Below are 20967 nucleotides of genomic sequence, written 5' to 3'. Positions count from 1 at the left end.
TTGTTTTATTTATAGGAGGAGGTCCCACAGATGCCAGAGGCAGAGGAATCAGCCAAGCCACCACCTGCTCAGAAGAAGAGAGTAGCCCATGTGGCAAAGTTTGAGGTAAGGTAATGGCTTCATACAATAGGTGCTACTAAGGTTAGTGCTGACTTACATCGTTGCCATTATATGGTTGAACTATTCCTTGCAACTTATATTCTCAAGCCAGTCTTCCTGTGTCTGTCCTACAAAACACACTGATTTTGTCCTATTACAGCTCCCAGAACACCTGAACCTAGATGATTGAGGTCCCTAGAACTTTGATAGCCTCATTCAGGTGTGGTAGGAACTGGAACAGAACAAAGATTTGAACTGGCTAAGGGTCCTGAAGACAGTGTCAAAGAAGTGTGTCACTAAGAGAGTTCTATCTCCATGATCACTCAGCAGGTCAGCAAGAGCAAAGCGCAGGTTATCGTGCCTCTCAGAGATGGAGGCTCAAAGCTGCCCATTCCAACCCGGAGTCAGCAGTGCCAGAAGAAAGCAACAGCGCTCACAGCAGCAGTGAAAGGATGCCAGCCCTTTATTGCAGCCAACGTGTCCAAGAGAGTCTTCACACCTACTGTGATTTCTCCAAGCCCTGTATCAAACAGTGAGTAATCTTATCACTGAGGCATTAAGTGTGGAACTGTGGGAATTCAGAAAAGATTTTAACCCCCAAAGCCATTCGGTCGAAACAGGGATCTGTTGTATTTTTAGAGGTAATATCGTAGGCCAGTGGTAGATGTTTCATCTTAAGCGTGTGTCCCTAAAGGCACCTAAAGATGCATTGTGTGTTGGTGAATAAGAGGTGTGTGTGCTTTCAGCCTTTGTGAACATCCTCCCGGTTGGTACAACCTTGCGCCTGGGCTCAAACCTGCACCTCATCGTCCCTGAAGGAAACTGCGCTTTACCCGTCACACTAATTCCTGCCACTGTGCCTGTAACGCGTCCACTTCATCAGCCAATTCAGAACCTACAGCCTGCACAACCTGCCAATTTCACTCCTGCTAAGGTGAACTGTGTCTGAGGGAATGGGGTCATTTGAAAAGTGTGTAATTGTTTTTTTTTTTTTTTTTTTTTTTTTTAAAACCAGCAAGTATTTTATTATTTGATTTCAGCAGGCAGTGGACGGTGTACTTTGTGGTTACTGTAGTCTTGTTTTAACAGTCAATACCCACCAAGCGCAAAGCGAAAAGTAGTGCAGAGGTTGGTGTTAAAGTTCCACATGACGTGCGGCAGCGGTACGTGAACCTGTTTGTGGAGGAGTTCCTGAAAACCTCAGCCACTGTGCAGGATGCCTTTGAAAAGGTCTACATCAGAATGATCTTTAAAGTTTATAATCTGGACTCATTCATTATAGTTCATGTAAGCTTTTACAACCTCTTTTGTCTTCTTTATTCCAGGCGCTGGCAGAAGAGAAGACAGTGTTTGACCGCAGCGTCAATAAATTAAAGTATCTAAGCATAGCCGTCAATGCACTCAAGAGACTTAAAAACCAAAATGCTGCTCCTGCCAAATGTACGTAAAATTTACTGCATAAAGTGCAGCGAACACTTTTCAACCACAAATTGCTGGGTTGGCAGTCTTTAGATAACCTCACGGTGGTAAATGCTGGTCAGTCTCATACCAGGTCATTGGCCCTGTTTTTTTTTTTTTACTGTACAGTTTCCTGTGAGAGGGATGCACAGGCATCTAGAGGAAATGTGCCACTCAATACTCAAGCACTCCTGGGAAACGGTAAGAGCACCATTAGCTCTCAATTCAGGGTCACATTAAAGCGTCCATCCTCTTGGTATTAATATCAATTTCATCCGATTCATTATGTACAAATGCACAATGGACTGTGCTTTGGGGAAAGCAATGCGTTTAGAGTTCTGAAGGGAGAAGTTGCATGGTTTATTTTTGATGGGCAGGTCTTTGCCGTTTTTGTTGTTGAACTGACAGAATAGTGCTAATGAGGGTCATGGTGGGTTATAATACCCGTGATCAAAAACGGTTTGCAGTAATACTGAATCAAATCACATGGCAATTATATGGTTATCTAAAGTGGTTTGCCAGGGGTCTTGTGTAATAATTAACAATGTAAGGGTGTTGATCTGGGATAAGAGTCATTTGTCTTTCATACCCTATCCCAAGGATGGGCAACTTAATTCCTCAAGAGCCTCTACAGATTCTTTCCTCTACCACACCAGGTTTACCTCGTGAATGCTTGGCTTGCTAGCTTTCAAGTAGAATAAAGACACCTTGTTGTTGCAGTTCAGTAGACCTTTATACCTGGACTTCAGGCCTAATGAACAGAATGAATTTGTTTTGAAGATTGACCGTTTTGAAGATGCACTTTTACCTAAAACTTGCCGTGATCACTGTATGTGAAGCGTTTGGTGTGTTCTCCTTGTGTCTGCAGGGTAAATTGTTTAAAGAAAATGAACAAACATATGTTCTAGCGTTGTGTTTAAACAGAATGTGATACTGTGTCTTCGAGGGATCTTCCTCATGGAACGTAAATGTGTGACTTTAAAACATGTCATTGTTCTTTCTAAAACACTGCCTCCCACCAAGGTGATGTGGCACTGTACGATCAAATGAAGGAACATATCCTAACCGAGGCCATGCTGAGGGAGAACAACTACCCACGCCAACACCCAGACAAACCTGGCTTTGCTATCCAGTATGGAGACACCAAAAAGGGCAACACTGATGGTGAGTGCCCTGAAGAGACAAAGCGGATGTATCTGTCCCTGGACGTGCATTGCTTTAGTAGTTTGCTCTTATAGTATTCCAGAACATCTTGGTTTCTGGAGCTATCTGCAAAGCTTCTGTGTAGTTGCACTGACCAAACCTGGCTTTTGGAACCTATCTTTGTTGTTTACCTCGAGCCTGAATTCAAACTGAAGTGTGTACCCTGACTGATACTTGGGGAACATTTTTGAGAGATGATTTACCAAACTGAAAATTGCTGCAGCTTTCAGGAAGATTTGCTGTCGCTGTGGAACCACATTCTCCATCAGCCAGACGGGGAAACACACCCGGAAAGAAGAGTGCAACTATCATTATGGCAAAGTCATAGAAAACAGAGGTGAAGGTTTAATTAATTAATTTAATGACTGTGTGTTGTGGTGCCAGTGTATTTTTAACTAGATCTTGTTCTGTTTACTGTCACTTGCAGTGCCTGGAGGAGTAGAGACACGTTACAGCTGCTGTGAGAATGCTGTTGGTGCACCTGGATGCCAAGTGTTCAAGGTACAGAGATTGTGAAGAAAATGTAATGAGAGAAAACTGATTCCCCTCAGCTTTTAATGCGTCGCTCAAATTGAAGTTTTCTTGGAAGACTTGAAGGGTATTGGATCTTTGCATAGTTTTGTGTGTTAATTTATTTGGTTTCCTGCTTGTTTTTTTCCAGTGTAGTCTCCAGAAGGTGTCTTTTTTTTTTTTTTTTTTTTTTTTTTTTTTTTTATCACAGCATATGCTTATAGTTATGGTGTGACTAACTTTCCTCTTGGTTTTCACTAGCTCCATGTTCATGATGCTGTAAGTCTCCATGGCTTTGTGAGCAGCCTTCCTAAGACTGAGGCTGGCTGCCCTGGGATTTATGCTGTGGATACTGTAATGGTATTAATCGATTCCTTTATCCTCCATACATTTAATGCGCTCTTAAGAGTACCAACATGCTGGGTTCCCTATACTTGTGTGGTCACTATATTCCCCGTTCCAGTGCTACACCACTCATGGTCTAGAACTTGTGAGAGTCACTGTGGTCAACAGCAGTCTGCAGGTCATCTATGACACCTTTGTTAAGCCCAACAATGAGGTCATAGACTACAACACCAGGTACGTTTTGAGTTGATGTGTGGCTTGACAACTAGCTATAAATAACATGAACAGGGAGAGGGATGAGATACTGTCTTCCTCACACTGCTCAGGTTCTCAGGGGTCAGTGAGGATGATGTGAAGGGCAGCAACTCCTCTTTAAAAGATGTGCAGGCTGTACTTTTGAGCTTCATCAGCACAGACACCATTCTGGTTGGCCATGGTTTGGAAAATGATCTGAGTGCTCTCAAAGTGAGTTGTGTCTTCATGTTCTCATGGATTCTCTCATCAGCTTCTGTGTCAGGAAACAACATATCCTCATGTTTCTCGATGGGTTTCATGCCGGTGCAAGCTTGCATTAATCGATATTCAGCTTTGTGTTGTAGAATTGTCTATCATTGATGTTACTGTATGCACTGGTGTTATGGGCTTATAGTATAGAAAGCCACAGGCTTATTATATAAATTTTATCAAGTCTCTAGAGAGAAATACTGAAATTATTTGTAGCTTTTACTTGTTAAAGGGCACAAATTTAAGCTCACCAATATTGGCCAATTAATAACTATATTGTAGTAAACGCATAGATTCCAGTTAGACTCAAAGCCCAAGATAACGGAAAAGAAAAGGAAACACCATGTCTAGAAGTGCGTAATCCTAAAACTGCATTTCAGCTTCTTCACAGCACGGTGGTTGACACATCAGTGGTGTTCCCCCACCGGCTGGGACCACCACACAAGAGAGAGCTCAACAGCCTGACTGCAGAGTACCTCAGGAGGATAATCCAGGAGAGTGGTAGGTTCAGCCAATTAAATCATTTGCTCTGTTAAACCCATCTTTAATCAAGCGTGTGACTGAGGGCTGTTCAAACCCAGAGCTGCTGAGCCCTCCGTGTGAAGAAATTCCAATCTTTGTTCTACATTTAGCTGGAGCTACTGGTGCATATTACCTTTTTAAGAATAGAATTCCTTTGTTGCACAACTCCTCAGTTTCTGGTTTGAAGCAAATTGCAATAAACACCTGCATTCCATAATTTATAAAATATCTTGGGGTGGTTTACAGAACTGGGCTTGGGTTTGGGTTCCAGAAATACAGTCGTATGCTGTACACTTTGGCAGTGTTGCTAAATATTCAGCTGTAAATACTGGACAAAGCAGCAGCAGCTTAACACTGGTTCAAAAAGCAATTACATAAATAGCAGCTGCATTATCATTACAGCACTGAGAGCACAGAAGGTGTAACAGATCAAATAAAACAGCGAAGAGTGAGATTTTGCTTGTGGTTTTAACTGGAGGAAAAACGACTGCATGTTTACAGAAATGGGGCATTGCACCAAGGTTAAATAACTATTTAATTTTCAAAGGGTGTGTTTCCATCTGTGTTTAGGAAGATGATGCTAGCTTTCACGAAATGCAGGTTTGCTCCAGTTCTCTACTGAAGACAACGACACTGTTGTTGATGCAAAGCACAGCCGTAGCATCCCTTCCCATGAGTCCCTGGGGGAACGTTTGTTAAGTTGTAATGTTCACAGTTGCTGGCTCTAATCTAGACGTTACATTACTGGAAGATCCAACACTGTTTACCCTTCAAACATGAGCTGTTCTGAGTGTTGTACTAGGATTTGATTTATTTTTACTCATGTATCAGAGGCCTACTGTAATCCATTTTCATAAATCAAAGTGCTAGCTCCTTTTTAGAGTTTTCTAAAATAAATAAAAACACTAGGATGTGGCTGCAGTTCCATTGTACAACAAGCTAATTGCGAAGTTAAATGGTGTGTTTACTGTCTGTGTTCGTCACAGTGGGTGGGCATGACTCCAGAGAGGATGCTGTGGCCTGTATGGAGCTTATGCTGTGGAAGGTGAAGGAGGATGCTAAAGTGAAACGATGGTGACCACCTCAATAAAGCTGGCCGCTGCTGTTTTGGCCTAATGTGCAATACAGCGTTAATGTGTTTTAGGAGTTTCCAGCCATGTAAAAGTTCAATGACTTGCTTGATTTGTTCTCCCCCACCCCCCGCCCACCCTTTCTGTTGATTTTTGTGCAGCAAATCTTTGTCCTTTTTTTTTGTAATCAAGTAATAATGAAATAAAATGATGGGGGGTGGGATTTGTTAGAAATGCACTATGGGTAATAACGTACACTCATGAGCTCTGGGGAAAGTGGTACAGAAAGTAAATGCACTGCAGTGATCCCTGTGTCCTAGTGTGGAGACTTCTTTGGTAATCGTTTGGAGCGGTACTGTGCATGACACGCTAGCTGAGCTGTTAGCTCGTTAACTAATTTGCTAATTAATTAATTGGCTTCAAAGCCTGAATCATTACTAAAAGCCAATATCCGACCCTGGCTTAGCTGGGGAAAAACATTTGCTCAACACCTTACATACCAGCTTCTTTCTTTGAGCCTCTAGTTTTATGCGTTTTTGAAAGTTAACGATCACAGGTGCGAACGCAACACAAAACTAGTTTGGAAGTGCAGTGAGGAGTTGATGTGAAATGAACGGTATTTGTTCTGATTGTTTCTGCTAGCTCTGAAAGCCAAAAATGGGCCCTTAAAGCAGCTTCTTCAGGCCTCAGGCTCTACCTGTAACACTTGATAAAGGTGTTCTGTGAGATCGTGTATAGGGCTAAAACTGAAGTGGTAAGTTTCACTAAAATGGCATTTTACATCAAGACGATCTTAATGTTTTCAGTTTTATTGGTATTTATTGTTGGAAATGTAGTTGAGTAAATTTACAAATATTCAAGTAATATTTAAGGACTTTATCTACCAATATAGTGCTTAAAGGAGCAATCTGTAATATACTGTGCTCAAATAAATAACCAGAGTATCATCAGATTATTAAGGAATCGTTAAGTTGAAGCACTGGCATTTCTGTCAGTATCTCACGTTGCCAGACTGCTACCTTTCGCCACTTGACGTAGCTACGAACTGCCTGCTACTGAAGGAATGCCACAGAATCCTGAGTGAGGCCAGCTTAATGCACTGAATGTATCAGACACTGTTGATTTGTGGGCTGTGGCTGAGACAGTGCTGTAACCCAGGGGTGCCCAGCTCGAGTCCTGGAGGGAATCCAGCAAATTTTGGTTACACCTCTGCTCACACACACCTGAGTCAACTCGCCTGTTAATTGCCAGGTTTAAGGGGTGTGTTTTAGCAGAGCAATCACTAAACTTTGCTGGCCCTCCAGGACTGGAGTTGGGCACCCATGCTGTAACCAGTGTGTTCTTCTTCGAGGAGTGATTGTTCCAGAGTGGAACTCTATTGGGTGTTTTGGTTTGCGGTCCCACTCACTGTCCAATCAGATTAAAGTTTCTAAAGCCTGGGTTGCCAGGTATGACACACGATCGCAGACAAAAACCACAGTGTGTGCTACAGCCTTGGAAGTGACCAAGCAAACAAAGAATGTTGGATTCTACTGGACCCAAAAAGCCTCAGCGTCCTTCTCAATATCTCCATGTCTAGAAACAAAGTAAAGCTGAAGAACTCTCCTGGCAATGTGCTTGGGCAGCTTAGAAGCAGTAAGACTACAAGATTACAGGTCTACAAGATCCAGAGTTGGCTAATCTTCTTCGGAACAGGTAAGCAAGTAATTTCTGAAAAGCTAAAAGTACAGATGCGTATGAATGAATTAAAGATGAAGTGCAGTGGTTTGCGTGTTTACACAAAAGAATTGAGGAATAAGTAGTTTTTCAATACCTGTCTTCAACCTCACAGCATTTCACCTATTTAAGGTGAATAGAGAATTCAGTTTAGAACCTGAATAATGCCAGTATTAGCCGTGTAAACTGACCCATTTAAGGTGGAACTAAACGTGAATGTAAAAATAAAAGAATAAGAAGTCAACATCTGCCTTCTAAGATGACATTCATGGTGTAGGGGGAAACTCCAAAAGGAAGACATCAGCTTTGTCCAGTAATACATTTAAGGTGGAAAAGCAGCTTATTTTTCACTTTTGTTTTGCCCTTCTCTAGCACAGGTAAATGCTTCTTTGTAAATCGGTTGATTATAGCACAACATTTAGCTGTGAAGTTCTAAAGTTCTTAAATCTGCCATGCGCTACGAAGTGTAGCTTCAGTTTTCCTCAACCTGACAACCTGCATGATCTACTGGTCTGGGAGGAGTGGGAGGGGGCAGACGACTAGTTTTGAATCTATTGCGGTTCCAATTTTAAATGCTTGCTGTCAATATTATAGATTGCTACTTTAAGAGGTGGAAAATAATAGTCTTTTTAAAGGGGCAAACAACATTTTATCAAATTTTTTTATCCTGGAGGTGTGGTTTGGTTTTAGTGTAGAATCTGACACATCCAGGCCACTAGGTGTCAGTAAAATGGTTGTTTCTTAATTTGAAGAATCAAAGGTGAAAATGACTGTCTCCTATATATTTCCCAACCCTGGGTGGCCCCTACATGTACTAAGACACAGCTGTTGCCCTCTTAAATCTCCACCTTAACTCAAAATCTACTGCTAACCTTATCTAGTTGTAGCTTATACACACTCATGTCGATCTGTGCAGTGGTCTCTAACACCTACAGACAGCTACTGGTCATTTGGTGGACCCGAGTGTGTTTGCACAACTTGCTGAATTGTCTGTTTAACCCTCCCCACCATTTCTGGGTTCTGTGTTGTACTGCCAGACCAGAGTTCCCACTGCTGCTGTTTTTTCCTGAAGCACTCGCCATGGCAGCTTTCGTTCAGACAGGACTTCCCATCCCAGCTTGTGGGGGGGTCGCATGTGGCATCCACACCTGGATGGCTTTCAATTATGGCTGTGAGTGCTGGGCCAGAGCTGTAGATGATGGACTGAGAGTCTAGGACTGGGAGGATAGGGTCTTTTTTTCTTCTACAACGATTATCAATGCTACAGAGTAAATGTATGTGACTGCAAATTCTGTGACTGTGGTCTTCGATCCTCCGAAAGTTAACTAGTGCAGTTTCTGCAGTGCTAACCCTGGGGTAGCAATGACAGAAGCGCTATTCTGTCTTTTACAGGTCACTGAAACATCACAATGACACTAATTTTACAGTAAAAATACTACCCAGTGTCCCTTTAAGAACGTTGTGACAGGCTCCGCTACCCCTTGGTTATCTTAATGCTGTGATACTTTTGAGCAAGGAGAGGCTTGTTTGGAGGGGATTTTTGTTCTGGATCAGTACTTCTGAGACACTGTGAACACCAGCCCAGACCCTGTTTGGACACAGTAGAGTCTGAACCTTGATCAGCACTATCACTCATGGATCCTTCTGGAACGGCGACCTTGCTTAAATTTGCTTCTAACTATCTGCTCTTTTGACAGGTGTGTGTGTGTGTGTGTGTGTGTGTGTGTGCGTGAGAGGGCAGTTGTTGTAGGCCTCTGTGGGTGTGAGTGTGAGGAACAGTGGTTGGACATGGCCGGGAGCAATGCCAGGGCACTGCTGCTTCAGTCCGTATGGGCTCATGCTGGACAAGCTGTGTGAACGTGGCCCAGTTGGCAGATGGACATGCCTCAGCAGCGGCAGCAGCAGCGGGCAACTGTACCAGCGTCCAGGCATGCTGGCCTCGCTCTCTCTCTCTCTCTCGCTCTCTCTTTGCCTGCTCTTGGCACCATACAAGGAAGCCAGGTGTCTACCCCCGAGCCAAGAGTGTGTATGTACGGGTGTGTGTATGTGTGATTGGGCTGTCTCCATGATTAGTGCATGGATAACATTTTCATTTGATGTCATAATGTATGCTGGAATATTAACTCAGTGATTGAGTGCTACAGCGTAGTGCCATAATCGGGCCATTTCCAGCCTGGCTCGGTTAGCAGGCTACGAATCACATGCGATGTGTGTTTAAACACACTCGTTTCCATCATTTTATTATACAGTACGTATTTTCCAGTGGATACAGTGATGGAACATTAAGTCACCTGCCTGTCATGCTGTTTATATCGGTCTCAAATTGATGTCCAAAACAGCAGCGTGTCCCAGAACCCAGCGCAAATGTGTTTCACCTCAGTTTCTTCCCACAATGCATTTTGGTCCATCCTTTTTTGGAAAAGAAGGGACCCACAGGTCATGTTCTGCCAATTCAGGGCCGTTGTAGGGGTTTGTGATGGTAGATAAAGGTTAGATTGTGTGCTAAAGATCAAGGTAAAAAGGTATCCAGAAATCACAAAACTAACATCAATATTAAACATTTGACAATTATAGCTTTTATAAAATAGTCATTGGATTTTTAAAGCATTGCTTGCTTTAGTTTTTCCCACCAATGAAGGTTCTTCTCCCAGTATCGTAGCCCTGGAAAATGTTGTGTGTAGTTCTAGTGGTTTGCAGGACTAAAAGATATTTAGATATATGTTTTCTCTTTGAATTCGTTTGACCTGGTCCCCTGTCAAATAAGAATTAATGGCTTGGTTCACAATGTCTTAATTGGAAGACAAATGACCGTGCAGCACTAGTCTAATTGATTGAAGACAGAAATTCAGTTGAACTAATTGAGTGGCATAGCGAAAAATTTGTCAAGCTCAACTACTTGGGATTCTTAAAAACTCAATAGATGTTAATTATCTTCACAATGAAATCAGTGTAGCCACATGAAGTGAATCTTTTTTGTTTTTTTATTTTCCCCAGTATTCAATTCTACTGCATCATTTAAATGAATCTATATTTTTAAATCAAGTCCAAGAAAGTGAATTCTCCTATTAATTGGAGGATAACATGCTAAGATTATATAAGTCGAGGGGAGAATTGGGGAGTAAGGACAGGATTTTTGAATTTGAACACACTTGCATTTAGCTGGGTTAGCATCAGTGAGCTAACTGGCGTATTTACGAGTCTAGTCATAATTTACATACATTGTGTAAATAACCGAATTGCATTTCCTATAAACTAGGGTGACCAGACGTCCTTTTACCCGGACATGTCTTCTGTTTTAGACTAAAAAAATGTCCAGGCGGAATTTCACAAACGAAAATTTAGTTTTTCTAGAGCTTACACAGAACTTCGAGAAGCGTTTCGTTCACAAACTAGTCCCGCCCTCCCCTACTCCGATTGGTTCGCTTGAATGAGAAGGGGGCGTGGTGAAGTAGCCTAAAATCTTCTGATTGGACGGTCTGACTGTAGCGCTACCATTATTGGTCGATACCCTTCTCTGTAAACCTTTAATTGGTCAGTCGGCACGTCAGTAGTCCTTGTTTACGTCAGGCAAAGCTTATATACCTACCCTCAGCTCGAGCAGCTATGCCGAAACATGAATGTAAGTTCTCGGATGAATTAAAAAAGAAATTCCCATGTTTTGTGTAGCAAATAAAGGTGTATAGGACCTAAAAGCACAGCATACAACGGCAGCGAGAGACGTGTCCTCTTTTTCTGCATCTCAGATCTGGTCACCCTACTGTATAGCCATTAGCTTTGTAACTATCAAAGTCCAGCACAGTAAGCTAGAAGGGTAATGATAACATACTATGCTATATCATACCCAAAACATTTTTTAGCATCTCTTGTAGGATATTGTTCTCTGTTATTGCTATGTCTTCACTCAGTGATTCCTACGCAAGCCCTGTTTCTAAAGGCCTTCTGATTCCTCACTCGAGCTAATAAGCTAATAGAACAGCCCTTAAGATGGCTGCCAAAGTGAAGTTCAAGGTCAAGGCAACAAAGACATTTAAAATCATTACTGAAACGATTGTTGGAAAATGGTGAGCCCTAACATTTTTAGTTCTAATATGTTCCTTCTTTGAGCTTCCCCCGATGACTCAGTCTGCCCCTGCACACATCTGCAAGCATTCCTGGAAAAGTTTGGAGTTGCTCTGGCGTGAAGCTCTTTCTGTTTTTGTGGCTGTTGCCAAATATCCTGTTACTTGAAGCTTTTAAAGGGGATTTTTTTTAACCGTATTCCTATTCTTAAATGATATCATTCAGAGGGGCTTGAGGCGACGTACCCAGTAATACATGAGGTTAGGTTTGTTCACAGTGCAGATGTCCATCATACACGACGTGACCAGAGATTAATAGATACCTGCTCATCCAGCATTTCTTCAGAGATGAAGGCTTTATTGACTTTGTGTTCACTTTGCTGCAGTAACAGCCTCGACACTTCAGAAAAGGCCTTGAACTAAATGTGGGGATATTTCTATGCAGCTTACATTTCATGATTTTTCTATAGAGATTAAATAAATGTGTGGGATAACGTTGGACATTTGAATTCAGTTATATAAAGGTAATCTAAATGTTATATTAGTGTTTACACTTTGCTCATGGCCTTATTAATTAATTAATGAGGAGATTTAGGGTCTTCTCTCTTTAAGGGCTTTATTTATGTGGGAGGTTTATGCTTCTTTTTCAGGGTTATTAAGGGAGGACGTGTCTGCAGTTCAGACACAATGCTGCCACCTGTTGTTCTTGGTGTACACCTACACGACTATTATAACACTCCGAGCAGTGGGGGATCTCTTCAGAACTCATGAATCTGAATAGCACCTTCTTATTATATATTTTACAAGTACTCTTTCACACGTTATTCGTGTAAAACCGAGGAATAATCCTCTGAACTAGATTATCTAGACTCTCTGGCGTACCGTAAACAATAAAGAGTGAAATCACGCCTGATAAATGTGCCATTTACCGGACCAAGCCTTCCTCTTACAGGCCACTTTTGTCTGGACAGTCTGGCCCCCAGAGACTTTTGGGTAATCCCTCTTCCTAGCCGATGCCCCCCTGCAGTGCCTCCAGATTGACAGACCCCCTACAGGGTGACTGTGTGGTACAGTCTCAGCCTCGTGTGCCCAGTGAGATCGCACCACACGGGGCAGGCTTTGGGGGTGGGCTCTGTCAGGTCAGATGGGGGGGGGGGGATACATGTCAACACACGTCCTCTCGGCCCCCAATTTGCTGGCCATGCTGCTTGGCTGGAGATTAGTAATCTCGCTTTAAGATGCGGCACACACTCTGTGCCTCTCCGGTGCCAATTACACAACAGCAGCAACATTACACTTCATTGATTGTCGTGGCTTTGTTACCAGAGCCACACGTGTTCACATAATCACACGTGTTTAATAATAATAATAAAAAGAAAAACTGTGTGTGTGAGTGCTGTCCTCTACGAATGTAATCAATTCCAGGATGGGGTTCAAAAGAAGAAAAAGTATTTAAAAAAAATCTCCCCCTGAGAATGTCCTCTTGGAGAATGGCAGCCTCTGGCCTGAAGGTGTTGGTGTGTGTGTGTGTGTGTGTGTTGCACATAGATCTGTCTTCACTTAGCTCAGTGCAACTCCCTCGCACACTCTCCTCCAGCTGAGGATCCAGGGAGAGAGTGGGTTAGACTGGGAAATATTGAATAGCCACAGCACTGGAGAGTGGAAAAGAACAGGAAATAGTTAAACAGGAAGAGAACAGCGGAGAAAAGGGTGTGTATGTGTACGTATATCTCTTTCTTGTGCTCTGTCAGTCGTTCACATCTATAACGTGAAAAGCAGAGAATAGTCTGAGGAAGGAGAGAAGTGAATGAGGATGAAAGTCGATGGATTAAAGAAGGGAAGACACCAGGGAAGAGATGGGGTTGTGGAGAGCGGAGGTAAGAGGGAGGGGGGGAAATATGACCAATGAAGGGGGTAAAGAAATAGAGCAAGAGAGAGAGAGAGAGAAACAGAGAAAAGAAGGGGGTAGAGCAAGTGATAGAAGAGGGTAGAGGCAGGGGAGCGAGAACGAGAGAGAGAAAGGGAAAAAAAGAAAGCTGAGAGGAGTGTATGGAGGAGGGGGAGGAGGAGGAGGAGGAGGTGGTGGTGGGGGCTCTACAGACAGCCTCTCCTCCTCTAAGCAGCTTTCCTCTGGAGGCGAGGTCATGCAAGGTCATGGTGGGATTACACTTTTGGCAAACAGGCGGAGGCTCCCCTCGCAGTGGAGCAGCAGCACCAAGCTGCCGCGGAGCCAGAGACAGCAGCTCCCAGATGACTCGAACCTGGCTGTAATAAAGCCAAGGCCGGCTTGAACCTACAAACAAAAAAGCCAACAGCCTATCGATCGGCTGCCGTCGACTTTTTCGCACCCGTGTCGGGAGGTTGCCTCTGCACAGACGAGCCTGCAGCCTGAGGATGTGCCGAGAAAAACTGCCTCCTTCCTCGCTTTCACACCAGACACGGCTCCACCACAGCCAGCGCAATTCTTCACACATTAATCCCTGACCTACCGGAGCCATGTTTGGGAGGATAATACACAGCCTTGTTCTGAGCGTTTTCTCTGATCCGTTCCTAACTCAAAGCCTGAAATAAAGCACAAAAGCTACCTTAAAAATGGACCTGTTAAAAATTAAAATTGTTTACATTACTAATGCAGGCTGTAGTTCAATACACAGGGGTTAGACAGTGAAACTTAAACACACCTGTCATTGTAGTGTGGGAGGTGTCATGGCTAAATTGGAGCAGCCTGGTGGACAATCTTCATTAACTCCACACTGCACCAGTAAGACCATGTGCATCCAATGGTTCAAACACTGTGTCCTGAAGGCGGTGCCGTGTATCAGGACGACAACGCACCAATACACACAGCGAGACTGGTGAAAGACTGGTTTGATGAACATGAAAGTGAAGTTGAACATCTCCCATGGCCTGCACAGTCACCAGATCTAAATATTATTGAGCCACTTTGGGGTGTTTTGGAGGAGCGAGTCAGGAAACGTTTTCCTCCACCAGCATCACGTAGAGACCTGGCCACTATCCTGCAAGAAGAATGGCTTCAAATCCCTCTGACCACTGTGCAGGACTTGTGTATGTCATTCCCAAGACCAACTGATGCTGTATCGGCGGCAAAAGGAGGCTCTACACCACACTAATACATTACTGTGGTCTAAAACCAGGTGTTTCACTTTCATTGTCCAACAATCTTCAGCTTTTTCTTCTTCTGCATGTTTTGTTAGCCCTCTTTCACCTTGTTCTTCAATTGTCAGAACCTCAACACGTCCACCACTGTATTTCCGGTGAGTAGTTTGTTGTACTGAAAGGAGTGGATCAGACAAGGCAGTGCTACTGGAGTTTTGAAACCTATGTGAACTCGCACCAATCAGAGATCTGTTGTTACACGGTGTGTGTTGGTAAAAGTTCAAAAGCATCTGAGTGAACTATAGCACATCATATGTTAAATATCAGAGCCTCAGCAAAGCTTTTGTGGGTGAATGCTATCAAATTCTTGCAGCAATGTTTGAAGACCTGAGACTATTACAACCAAAAAGAAGGGGCGAAATCCCTGTTCCTACCCCTGAGTTCTGATGTTGGACGATGTTGGCAGGTGTCTAGGAAAGTGTTGCCCTGTATTGTAAGTGATAAGGCGGCTGTTTCTTTTATTTTTTTTTGGGTTCCGGGTGTCCGTACGACTAAATTAGCTCAGTGTGTGGCAGCAAGATACAGTGTGCATGACCCGGTCACTGTGGAGACACACTTCTTAATCAACGTTTCCTCAGTGGCGGGGGTCAGACGGAGTGGAGGCGCTTTCTGGCCTCTGGTGCTGCTTTGAAGTTAATTAAGATGCGTCGGAGCTCAGTGGAGAGGATTCATTAAAGCTGAAGCCAATCTGAACAGGGCAGCCGCTCCGGCGTGGACACTCCGTCCACAAGGGTTTAAGCCCAGAGAAGAGCCTCCACCTCCTAGGCCACGTCCTCCAAAGGCCGAGCGCATCAAAACCACTAGAGCGCCGTTCGTCTTGACGACGACCCCGAGTTCACGCACATCACACACTTCACATGCTGACGACGGGAGTGTCTTCAAGCCGTCCTAACGATTTTAAATTAGCAAACAAAGTCAAAACGGCCAGGGGATTCTCCACGACTTAATAGATCACCACGTCCTTTTACATATTCATACGTATTCATGCACATGTCCGTAGTATACGAATATATGCGCATGTCTTTGGCCTACTTAACATCATTAATATTCTCTTTAGTTGCTTAATTCAGTCCCCCAGGACCCCAGTGTAGCCCCTCTCTTAGTTGGCTCTCAGGGCATGGTAAAAAGTGCACTCACTTACTGGCCTCTGTATAACAAGCTCTTACTGTGTGAAAATCAGAGTCCATCTGCGATTTACTGAATTTCTGAGCTGAGCAGCCGTTAGATAATAGATAATCCAAGATGTGGGGCGGCACGGTGGAGCAGCAGGTAGGGGTCAAAGTCACACAGCTCCAGGGACCTGGAGGTTGTGTGTTCCGAGTCCTGCTCCGGGTGACTGTCTGTGAGGAGTGTGGTGTGTTCTCTCTGTGTCTGTGTGGGTTTCCTCCGGGTGACTGTCTGTGAGGAGTGTGGTGTGTTCTCCCTGTGACTGCGTGGGTTTCCTCCGAGTGACTGTCTGTGAGGAGTGTGGTGTGTTCTCTCTGTGTCTGTGTGGGTTTCCTCCGGGTGACTGTCTGTGTGGAGTGTGGTGTGTTCTCTCTGTGTCTGCGTGGGTTTCCTCCAGGTGACTGTCTGTGAGGAGTGTGGTGTGTTCTCTCTGTGTCTGTGTGGGTTTCCTCCGGGTGACTGTCTGTGAGGAGTGTGGTGTGTTCTCTCTGTGTCTGTGTGGGTTTCCTCCGGGTGACTGTCTGTGAGGAGTGTGGTGTGTTCTCCCTGTGTCTGCGTGGGTTTCCTCCAGGTGACTGTCTGTGAGGAGTGTGATGTGTTCTCTCTGTGTCTGCGTGGGTTTCCTCCGGATGATTGTGAGGAGTGTGCTGTGTTCTCCCTGTGTCCTCTGGGTGTTACATTGGTAGATGGAATGTCGACTCAAAAAGTGTCCGTAGGTGTGAGTGTGTGTGTGTTGCCCTGTGAAGGACTGGCGCCCCCTCCAGGGTGTATTCCCGCCTTGCGGTAGGCTCTGGACCCACCGCGACCCTGAACTGGATAAGGGCTTACAGATAATGGATGAATTATCCAAAATGTCCAAATACTAAATTTGACCTTTGAACTGTACAAAGCCTAGCCCATCTATTGGCGCATGTTTTGCCTAGGTCATATTTTCTGACCCCAAGAGCACGGGACACTAGATATATTCAGTTTCTTGGCAATTTCCAATGCAAATGACAGAAATGTTAAATAAAACCCACTCAGTAACAGTCATAGACACATGCCAGCTGCCTACCATCCAATCAGTAGTGCTTGTATTTCAAAGGATGAGATTAGAGTCTAAAACAGTGCACCTAGGTAAGCTGTGCCTAATAAAATGGCCAGTGAGAGTAGTAATCGACGGTTTAAGGTTTAAGCTACTGTACTTACCCCAGCTCGTTGTTCTAGAAAGCGCACACATACCCCGGCGGGTGTATGGCTGAAAAGGCAGCTCATCTCCTTCAGAATGATGGAGGGACGTAGGGAAAGAGAAGTCCCTGTCCAAGGTGCTCTGAAGCCCCCAGGCTAACCGTGATGAATGGAGCCCCTAATGTCTGCAAACACTTTATCTCTGCTTCATCTGTTTTCATTAGGCAGCAGCAACCTTTGGCTTGGATGGAGCGCTCTGTTGCTCCTCGGACTGTTAAAGACGGTGCTGGGGCGGTCAGCATGTCTCTGCCTTTGGCCTTCCAACAGGCCTTCCACCCCGCTATGGCAGGCCATTAGGAAAAAAATGTATTCAAAATGATATGGTAGATTTAACCAAACAGACCTGTCTAGTTGCGCTGGACGAGCACTGGGACCGGGAACAAAAACAATCATCATAACCTCTGAGATTCCGATTCCGACTTCAGGTGGTTGATTATTAACCCTTTCAGCAACACTACAGGAGATATTACTGATACTGCTCCCGCACCTACATCAAATAAACAAACATTACTCACTGCTGCCCTCTAAAGGCATTGCAGTACCAAATGAGTTTTCACAATAACTTTATACATTAAAAAAGGGGGAAAAAACCCCAAAAGAATTGGTTTGACCCAGTGGATAAAAACACAGGAAAATCACATTGTTCGGTCTCATGTAAACATTAATTGTAAATTATTGTCAAATGTAACAGGTCTGTTGTTACTCTTCAGGTCACACACTGTTAAAACACATCACATAAAAGACAAGAGGCATATCATTTAATATCTGATGTAAGCTTTACTTTCAAATCCTGTTACATTTAGAACTGGCAATCTGAACATAAAGAAATGCCAAACTGAGGAGAAAAAAAATAACGAAAAATAAAAAGTACAAATGGTCTAATTACCAGTTATTGTCACAAACAACCCTGTACAGCCTTAAGAATGAAGTAATAAAAAAGCTTTTTACAGCACATAATTTTTACTGAGTGCCAAGAAATAAAAACAAAAAATCAAAAATGATATCTGAGCCTTATTGGGTCATAAAATACATTAGAAAATGCAAAGCAAACAGACTGTGGAAAAAAAATGCCAAGGTAAATGCAAACTGAATTTTAATTTTTTTTTTTTAATTTTTGAAATTTTTTTAAAGAAGGAAAACATAAGTGCTACGAGCTAAAAAGACAAGAGAGCAATTCCATGCATCTTCCGAAGGGCTAATAAGGTAGTCTCGCATAATGCACAATGATGTCAGAAAGGAAAAACAAAATAAAGCACTGCCCTTTTTTGAAATTAGGCAAAAGAAAGAGGAGGAAACAAATAAGTGCTTATAAATACTGGTGTCAGCATGGGGAGGGACGCGTGTCCTCCACTTCCTGCCCACACAATCGGACAGGAGCGTGCTGCAGCCATCTTCTTTTACATAATGATTACATTTTGTGTGCCGACGAAAGAGGGATCTCACCCAGCGGACGTTCAATCTGAACCAGATTCCAGATGAAAAAACGGGTCCCGAGAATCAGTTAGACTCATTCTCAGGGCGTCCAGGCCACTGTTTTTTTTTTTTTCCCACCGAGTGGCACTAGAACATAAAAAGGAAGTGTTGAGCCAGACCCTTAATAACAAGCGAAGAGGGGGAAGGGGGGAGGGCTCCATTTAAGACAGTGCTGAGACTGCATGCTGGGCATATACGCAGAGAATAAGTTCATTTCCAACATGGGGTAAAAAACACACAACTTAAAAATAGCTTTTTTTTGGGAAACCCAACCGAGGCCATGATGACTCTGATTGGAACCAGAATTTTTCTAAAATTCAACACTTGGTCTTAACGCACATCATCGTAAAGGTTCACCTTCTCCAAAGGCAAACTAGAAAGAGCTTAATTAGGGGTGGGAGCAGCTCCAGCACCCAAGGGTCACCTCCAGAAGAAACGCTCCAGGGTTACTTTGGAAATAACACACATTTCAAATGTAAGTACATTTAAAGAGCTTCCTCAGATGTTCATCTAATTCTTTGAAGAACGGATATTAACTCTGGTACGTTTTCCGTTTTTGGAGCGTAACTCTAAGGCGATTCAGATTCGTAAGTATCACTTCGTATATTTAGGAGTATAATTATATTACAGCTGAGACCTAAGGTCTTTTATTTCGTCAGATTTAATCAATACGTTTAGAAAAGTGCATCTCTTACAGCACTGTGCAAATGTGGCGTTTGGAAATTTAGCCTGGTCCTTTAGAGCCCAGGTGAACGTCTAACTATCGACATACTACTGACATCACCGACCAATACAACGACAGACTCCCAGGAGGCAGTTATTCGTCCTGAACGCTGCCGGTGGTTGAGGTCTGACGAAGTGTTCGGAGGAAAATTTCATATTGGGTTTAAGTGCTTTTGTCTGAAATGTGTCGATGTGTTAAGTGCAATTAAAATAAAAGTGAAAGGGGAACGTAGGGTTCTAGTACCGTGTTTGCCCGCTTTAGCGAAAGCAACGCTTTCCCCAGATCCATCTCCAAATAATGGCTGCCTCCACATTGCACTCAAGAGCCATTATCCAACTAGATCTTCATAATAGCTTGTTAGTACAGGATATATATATGTATATATGTATATATTTATATATTTTACATTTCAAAGGCTCATGAAAAAAACTAAATGGGTAAAAAAAAAATGGAAAACCAACATACAACTAATAAAAAAGCAACCAGAAGAAATGTTAAGACACAGAAGGCCACCGATTATACCACGGTTTCTCATCATCTTCACTCAGACAAGCCCAGCTACCTCTGTATCACTTCTTTAAACATTAACCAACGGAAAGGTACATTCATTCAAGTCATTTTGGAACAGGTTCATCTTTTTTTTTTCTTTTTTTTTACACAAAAAAATTACAAAAAAGCTCCAAAAAGCACCATTGAATCGGCCTTGTGTGACTGGACACGAAGGGGTTGTTTATTTTTCCCCCCGCGATGACCCGTCACCTCTTATATATTCTTCTTAAACGTATAGGTGCATGTTACGTACGATAGCTATGCACAGGACGCTCGACTAGTCACTCGTTTCATCTCGAGCTCGCCGGAGATATTGGCACAATCTGTGGCAACCGATGGGTATGGCGCAGGTGGTCCTTGAAGGGGCTGCGTGGTGGACGTACAGCCCTTTTGTATAAGGGGGGGGGGAGGGGTGGCCGCGATTGCACTTGGGCCACCAGCACGTCCCTGAAAGGCTTGTGCAAAAAAAAAAAAAAAACCAGAATGAAATGAAGCTAAACAAAGACAAACAAAAGAAATCTTACTAAAAACCGTACTGCCATCAGCCGTGCCTGACCGGTTAGGGGCCTTCAGTATGCTCCCGAGGCAAGATCAGTGTTTCAGAAAACCAGTCCAAGCCAAGCGGCATGGGGAGGGGGGGAGGGAAAGGCTACAAAACTATGTACAGTTCGATTAAGAATCAAGTGCGTGGTTTGAGGCGTTGCTTTGAAAAACAAGACTTGAAAAGAAAGCACTATTTTTTATTTTTTTTTGTCCTCTTGTGTCGTGCCGCAAACGCCCTGTGGTATTTCGTATTGAGCCCCTAAAATTACATAGAAAACAATCGTAACACATAGGCGAGCATGCTATCTGATGCTTTTATAAAAAGGACATACTAAATGCACGAAAAATGTTGAGCGCTTGCACAATTGCATCTTCTTTGATTTCTTTTTTTCCTCCGTGTCGAACTAAAGAAACAGTTTTAAAAAATCCTTGATTAAGCTCCTAATGGTTTTCTGGTCATTCAAAATAAAAAAACAAACAAAAAAAAGCAGTAATAAGTAGATTGACAGAACAAAGAAAAGCAGCTTTGATATAAACGCATCGAGCACGTCCAGCCTTTTTATTCCTCTGTCTTTTCTGTTCTGATTCTCAGGAGCAGCGTTTTCTGTTTGTCTCCGGCTGC

The 20967-nt window shown here is 43.3% G+C and overlaps 1 protein-coding gene across 4 annotated transcripts in view; it reads left to right on the top strand.

Moving 5' to 3' along the window:
• The window catches only part of zgc:152968 (uncharacterized protein LOC564848 homolog), a 104759-nt gene that overhangs the window by 3264 nt on the left and 80528 nt on the right, over window positions 1–20967 (top strand). For 2 of the 4 annotated variants that reach the window (XM_066679081.1, XM_066679084.1), the window contains 15 exons: window positions 16–105; window positions 427–631; window positions 846–1033; window positions 1189–1329; window positions 1425–1539; window positions 1687–1758; window positions 2581–2721; window positions 2984–3097; window positions 3188–3261; window positions 3532–3630; window positions 3734–3849; window positions 3942–4080; window positions 4500–4620; window positions 5628–6465; window positions 7291–7406. In XM_066679081.1, coding sequence (XP_066535178.1) covers window positions 16–105; window positions 427–631; window positions 846–1033; window positions 1189–1329; window positions 1425–1539; window positions 1687–1758; window positions 2581–2721; window positions 2984–3097; window positions 3188–3261; window positions 3532–3630; window positions 3734–3849; window positions 3942–4080; window positions 4500–4620; window positions 5628–5719 — 1707 coding nt within the window. In that variant the 3' untranslated portion in view covers window positions 5720–6465; window positions 7291–7406. Of the gene's footprint in view, window positions 1–15; window positions 106–426; window positions 632–845; window positions 1034–1188; window positions 1330–1424; window positions 1540–1686; window positions 1759–2580; window positions 2722–2983; window positions 3098–3187; window positions 3262–3531; window positions 3631–3733; window positions 3850–3941; window positions 4081–4499; window positions 4621–5211; window positions 5461–5627; window positions 6466–7290; window positions 7407–20967 lie in introns of those variants that run through there. The other 2 variants (XM_066679082.1, XM_066679083.1) reach the window with 2 other exon arrangements.

This window comes from Hoplias malabaricus, chromosome 8 (assembly GCF_029633855.1).
Source record: "Hoplias malabaricus isolate fHopMal1 chromosome 8, fHopMal1.hap1, whole genome shotgun sequence".
NCBI classification, from domain to species: domain Eukaryota; kingdom Metazoa; phylum Chordata; class Actinopteri; order Characiformes; family Erythrinidae; genus Hoplias; species Hoplias malabaricus.
This window is presented reverse-complemented; position numbering and strand designations above follow the sequence as displayed.